Source organism: Wasmannia auropunctata, unplaced genomic scaffold, assembly GCF_000956235.1.
Source record: "Wasmannia auropunctata unplaced genomic scaffold, wasmannia.A_1.0 LD327635.1, whole genome shotgun sequence".
Lineage (NCBI taxonomy): Eukaryota > Metazoa > Arthropoda > Insecta > Hymenoptera > Formicidae > Wasmannia > Wasmannia auropunctata.
The window spans coordinates 36-6,939 of record NW_012035255.1 but is presented as its reverse complement, the minus strand read 5'-3'; the positions used below and the strand labels follow the sequence as shown (position 1 = coordinate 6,939).

The 6,904-nt window shown below is 26.0% G+C and overlaps 1 protein-coding gene across 1 annotated transcript; it reads left to right on the top strand.

Annotated features, from left to right (window-relative positions):
• Positions 1–556: 556 nt before the first annotated feature.
• On the top strand, positions 557–6,203 carry LOC105460147 (B9 domain-containing protein 2). The gene is made up of 4 exons (XM_011706591.1): positions 557–828; positions 5,479–5,586; positions 5,661–5,921; positions 6,013–6,203. Exons 2-4 carry the CDS (start codon positions 5,499–5,501, stop codon positions 6,189–6,191), a joined length of 528 nt encoding a protein of 175 aa, XP_011704893.1. The 5' UTR covers positions 557–828; positions 5,479–5,498; the 3' UTR covers positions 6,192–6,203.
• Positions 6,204–6,904: the final 701 nt, after the last annotated feature.

The window sequence follows — 6,904 nt, the reverse complement described above, 5'->3', positions numbered from 1 at the left end:
AAAAAATTCAAAGTAACCTTATCCTGACCTTGATGACACCTCTCAGAGTCAAACCAATGTTATCATCTTATGTCCCTCTCAAAGCCATACAACTTTTGTCTGAAACATTTTTTTCTAAGATCAAAAATAAAAAAGTTATTTTGGGTGGGACATTAAAATAAGACATCCTGTATAGAATTACAAAGAAACTTAACTTGACTGAATTACTTTATTATTAATGAATATTCATTTTTTGTGTTATTATTCAACTGATTGGATTTGATTCTTTATTCTTGATCCTATAAATATCTAAAATGTGACTTCCAAGACATAATCAATGTGCAAGTTAATGTTGTTAATTTCTAAATTAATTGAAATTGATTGAATGGTCATGAAGAGCAAAAACAGAAAAAAAGTAAAAAAGAAATTTAAATGGCATTGTAGTATATACATGTAGTATAAACTATTATAGTATATATAAACTGTTATAGTATATATAAACAGTCTCAACTAGCGCATGCGCACTGTGTTTTTGGCTTCATATAATGAAAAGAGTTTCGCTACTGTATATTGTAGCATCATTGCCTGTTACTAGCTTTGTTGCCATAGCGACTTGTCAGTCAACATTGGAAATCAGTCAGTAACGCTATCAGTTGTGAGTGAAAAGGTCTTTAAGAAAATTTGGGCTGTATAATATCAGCTAAAAGTTGAAAACCACAAAAAAAAACAACATACAACAAATTTTGGAATGCACCTTGAAACCAACTGCAAAAAAACAAAACAAATAATTTGGCTTATGCAGCACAACGATCATATTTTGTTGCAGTTTTAAATAGCTTTACTTAACAAGTAAGTAAATATAAATGAACTTTTGTACGAATATTTATTAAAATTTTATTAGCATATGTAAACAATTTGATTTAATTTAATACTACTTTTTCATTATATTTGTAAATACATATTACAAAAAGTGATTTTACATAAAAATTATAAATAAAAACGCAGACAAAAAATCAAAAACTTTTAAATTTGTAACAGAACTTTGCTTAAATTTTGTATAGATATTTAGACATATATAATCACAAAACAATCTATAAAAGATGTACATTTTTGATATTGTTTTGTGATGTTGCACATATATCCTTAAACATTTTGATTATAAATCTTATTTTATTTTATTTTATTAAATTAAATTTTTAATGAAAATTTTGTCCTGCTAAAAATTATATTCAATATTATATTAGTACACTTATATTTTACACAAAATATAATATATTATCATATATTTCGCGCACACAAAAAATTTTAAAGTAAACGATTTCAATGTTCTTCAATATATATTTCTTTGATAATTTAATGTTAATTAAAAAAATAAAAATATTGCTTGACTATTTTACTCGATTATTTGTATAACTTCTAGTAAATAAAAATCAATAATCAATAAAATCAATAAAAAGAATTCTGTTATTGAATATAATCTCTAACATTCTTATGCAAATTATGATAAATTTTATTAAGATAAAAATAAAAAGAATAAAAAGAATATATAGAACTCCCGCTTATTAAAACAAAAATAACTTAAGATTAAGGGGCTATGGGAGTTAGTGCGGTAAACAGTGTGCAAATTAACAACTTAATTATCTAAAAAAATATTTAATGAGATATGTAGAAATTGTACAATAAAATACTTGAACGTTTCGAGTAATATTCCAGCCATCCCAGCGAATACAGAAAAAAATTTTTAAATACTTTGGTTTGTTAACAAAAATTATATAATAAAATATTGGAATTAAAACATATAATTACGAATTGGGACTCAAACGATGTATAATGTCCAAAACCAGTTGAAAAGCCAGGTGGATGGTAATGCGTTTCTTAAAAGTACTAGCACTACAGACGCGCGCTTCGCGCGCGCTATTTTTCAGCACTTTTATTTTTTACTATAATTCATTTAATTATACATTAACTTCAATACATACAACTGTCAAAAGTCAATGCAATGACAGCCGCTCACGAAGTTAGCACAGCGAGAGAACCAATCAGCGTCGCGGAAAAGAGCAACAATAATTTCGAGAACAACGATACATTTCGAGTTAAGTCGAACTGTATGTTGCCTTTTTTTAGATAGGAACATAATACTTGTAAAAGAAACCGTACAAACAAAAGAATTTCAAAAGTTTGACATATTTATAAGTTGCCAATGATAGATAAACATGGTTAAGGAGCTCAGTGTCAGTTTGTAAATTAAGACTATTTTTGACTTTTTTGATTTTTTATGTGTATCTCCATCTAATGGCTAATAAGCCATTTATTATAATATTTTACTATTTGGGTTTTGTTATTGCGGAACATAAGTTGCATCACAATCATGAGTTTGATTGGGATCGAGTGGAAATTCTGGATAGTGAAAGATATTATGACAAAATTATAACGGCTTATATCGGGGAGATGTTACACATAAAAAGTCATAAAATCTTAATTTGCAAACTGACAACTCCTTGCTCAGTATCTTCTCTATCCCCAATATTCTAAATAAATATATTAAACGGAAGAAGGACGTTTATGTTAAATCGTTTGTCGCAACAAGGCGTTGTATATAAAATACATAGTATGCCGTGACTGCGATGCCTTACATAGGGCAGACTAAACGACAACTCAAAATCAGAATTAAAGAGCATCGTGTGGATATTAATAAAAAATTAAGTTCATTGTCAATTATTTCTGAGCATTGTGTCATACTCAATCATGAACTTAATTGGACAGATGTTAAGATATTGTTGATAATGAACCGTCATATATAAAAAAGATAATTTCTGAAAAGGTCCATATTAATAGACAACAGCACGATTTTAACAAGCAGAGTGATACAGAATAACTTTCTGACGCATATCTTCCGATTTTGCAAGCATTGCCCTCACATTGATTTTTTTCTCTCCTCTTCCTTTTCCTTCTCCTTTTCTACTTCGTTATTTCCCTTCTTTTCTTTCCTTTCCTTCATGGCTTATAGATGTCCTATCGGTAGAAAGCGTTCACATTATATATCATTTGAAGTTCATAATTAAAGACTTATAGATGCAAAACTGTGTCATGAACTATAAAGATGTTAATTTTATTCTTCGAACGATACGGCTTTCTTGATTCAGGTATTATACTTTTTATTATAATATTTTAGCATTTTAGTTCTTTCTTTAGCATATTCGACATTTAGTCATTTTGACCATCACATGTTGGTTTAAATTTTATTCCAGCTTTTCTACAATGTTACGAACGCAAACTTTAATAATGACATTAATGACATTATTCGCTCTTGTCTCCGTTTCAAATTTGGAGGGACCGTACGTTCCGTCTAATACTTCACGATGCTCTTCAAAGATTTGCGCCTGAATATTCGATTTTAAATGATATTTATTATTTAATGACATTTAACACTATACATTTATATTTTACTGTTTTCAAATTTATATGTATTAATTTTTATTGGTTTTAACATTGAGAATGACCTAATGCGGGTCGTTTGTTTTGATCATATATTTTATGTAAATTGACTTATTATTTGAGCATTAAATATCTAGCTCAGGCTCGTAGCCCATATTTTATTTATTAAAGAGAAAGATTCGTGCTTTATGATGTTACAAACGGCTTCAAGAAAAATTTTAGCAAGTCCGTGCATTCCGTCAAATTTTGCAATTTTCAATATGGCAAACATGCTCTCTGATTTAAGAGTTTACAGTAATAAGAGTGTATTAAACTTAAAATCGATAAATAATACCTTGATGTAAAGATTTCAAATTTTAATTTTAAAAAAATTCATGATTCTACGATAATTTTTCACGATATTATGAGCCAGAGTTGGCCAATTTTTGCCCAAAATTTTTCTATGCCATAATTTTTTTGAGCAGTGTATATTAAAATTATTTTTACATGTTTTTGCTTTTTTAATATTCGACTATCGAAAAATAAAATGCTATAAAAAACAATTTGGATATGCCGTTGAAAAACTAGATGTATGAAGTTGGCACTCCTAAATACGAATTTTGACAAAATCTATATGGCATTAGATTGTGAACAATTTGTTTTTAAAAACTTTATTGTGATCTTCAAATAATCTTTACTCATAAAGAAATTATATTGTTAACTATGATCATATTGTTAACTATATTACCCTCTATAATGTTAACTATAAACCCTCTAAAATACTAGATTTTTTTATATAAACAACATTTTTTATATTATGTGAGTTTGTGTATGTATTTAGAATTGCAACACTATATATCTTCCTATATACGTTCCTTTTCTGCCTTTCTCTTTTTAGGCGTTTCTGTACACTTAATAAGCAGTATCACACACACAACATTTTTCAATTTTTACGCTTTATGTTTTTAATATCATTAACTACCAGATATGGTGGAATAGCTGTGAAATGAATTTATTATTAGATTTTACATTTTAATATAAAAAACAAGAAAAAGTTTTAAAGTATTTAAATAAATAGAAATAATAAAATAGAAAGTCAATAATTACATCAATAATTAAAATATTAAAAAATATAAAAATTATTTTAATTTAAATTTCAATTTTTTTTATTTTGAAATCATAAAATACTGCAAAAATTTTTTATATTTATATACAGAAAATATGTTTAAAAGTATTATATATATTTGTATAAAAGTATAAGTATACATATTATATTTCATTATTTATTATTTTATTTATAATTAGAATCAAGATATAGGTATCAGGATAGATCGAGAAATGTTACAAACATTTAAGATAAGAAAACGCCAATATGATCAAAGTGGATTAATTATTTTAAATATTATTTATTATTGATGATACAAATATTATTATTACTTATTATTATTATTATTGTTATTATTTTACCTGAATTTTGCATCTTTCCAATAACTTTTATTTACTTTATTTCCTTTATAAAGATTTAATCTTGAATATAAAAAAAATATTTTAGATAAAGTATTGTTTCATCTGACATGTTTAGCATTTTGTTTCGTGTAAGATGAGTCAAAGAAGAATTATTTTATTTTCTATGCTGTAGACTTTTTTAAATAGATACTTATACGTTATCTTTTCTAAAAAATTAATTACTATTTATTTTTTGAAGCAGTTCATATACATAATTTTAAATTATTAATTAATATTAATTATGTGACATCTCAAAAAGATGTCCTTATAAGAAAAAAAATCTAAAAAATGTATTTATAAGCATTACAAAGTTGTTTATAAGTATTAAAGCAACTATATTTCAATTTGCTAATGCAAATTCATTAAGGTCTTTTTTGTTTTCAGTTACAGAATATATTTGTACATTATTTTAAAACATTATCGTAAAAATATCTTTTGTTCTTTAAAAACTTGAAGAAATTAAAATTTTAATAAACTATTTTTTTGCAATAGATTTGTAAATAAGTATTCTTTTATCAAAATTGTAAATAAATTATGTATCTTAAACAACTAATTATTATATTTTATATATTTTACAAGTTGCAACATGATTTTATGGAATGGCCGAGTTGCATATAATTGGACAAGTTTCATCCGCAAAAAGTTTTAAACAATCACATCTATTCTGCAAATGGAATTTTTACGTTGGTAGGAGAAATAAGCTCGTATTTATAAATGAAATAGCTTTGTCATATATCAATACATTTTTGTTTTTATTATAGGTAATGGTTGGAAAATTATATCAGGGCGTGAAGAAGGACAAACGCAAGAAAGTTGTGATCTTTATACTAATAATCCGGTTTGGGATCATCCTATAGATTTGCATTATACAACTCAGACTTTACAAAATTCTCCGAAATTATTACTACAAGTGTTTTGCAGAGATAATTACGGAAGAATAATATTTCTTTCATATGGAGTATACAATGTTCCATTATCACCTGGTTCTTACGTTTTAAATTGTCATACATGGAAACCTATTGGTACATGCACTATAAGTATATCAAACTTTATAAAAATTTATAACATATTTTGTAGTAAAATTTATTATTCTCTAAATAAACTTTTATACAGGTACTTGGAAAGATAGACTATGTGATAAATTCCTAGGAAAAAGTTTACAACTAAAATCACCTAATGTTTTAATCAATACATTAGATAGATTTGAAATACTAACACAAAGTATGGGAACAGTGATTGTTCACTTACATGTCTTGACAAGAAATTTTGAGAAATTTGGATGTCAGATGTGAACAAATAATTGTAAAAGCAATGGAAATTGCATAAGACATCTTCAATTAGAAAATTGTAGCAAAGAAATCTAATTTCGAACAAATTTGTGTCAATATATTATATAAACAATATCGATAATTTACAACAATGTTTTTTCCTCTTTTGCTATTTCTAGCATGTATTAATATGGTAGAAATAACAAAAATTGAAGATATATCAATCTGCACAAATGATACAGATTGCAGTGAAACAATAGACTCAACCGTATATACACAGAATCCTGAAGTTGATGATCCATCTATAAAAGATTTATCAAATGAGACAGAAGAGGATAATATATTTACTACTACTGTTCCTACAGAAATAATATCTTCAAGAATAAATGCTAATGTAATAGAACAACCAGAACTGCCAACTTTAACAACAATATCCTCACCAGTACATCCAAGTGATAAAATTCTTACACTGGAAGAAAAAGAGATATGCGAATGTGACTTAATTGTACGTGCAAGTATCATATTTTTTTATATAAAATATTGAATATTGTTAAATAAAAGAAAGAATGAAAATTTAATATTTAAATAATATTGTGATTAAATGGATCAATATTTAATTTTTATAATATATATACAGGGTGTCCCAGAACTAACGTACCTACAGGTACCAGCGTAAAATTGTAGAACATGAAATTGTAGAACGAAAAGTTCTTTACCAAAACGCGATTCGATGAATA

Coding starts and splice junctions, on each gene's coding strand:
- LOC105460147 (XM_011706591.1), top strand. CDS start 5,499: ATGGCCGAGTTGCATATAATTGGACAAGTTTCATCCGCAAAAAGTTTT. Junction 5,587..5,660: donor CAAATGGAATTTTTACGTTG/GTAGGAGAAATA, acceptor TTTTTATTATAG/GTAATGGTTGGAAAATTATA. Junction 5,922..6,012: donor TCATACATGGAAACCTATTG/GTACATGCACTA, acceptor ACTTTTATACAG/GTACTTGGAAAGATAGACTA.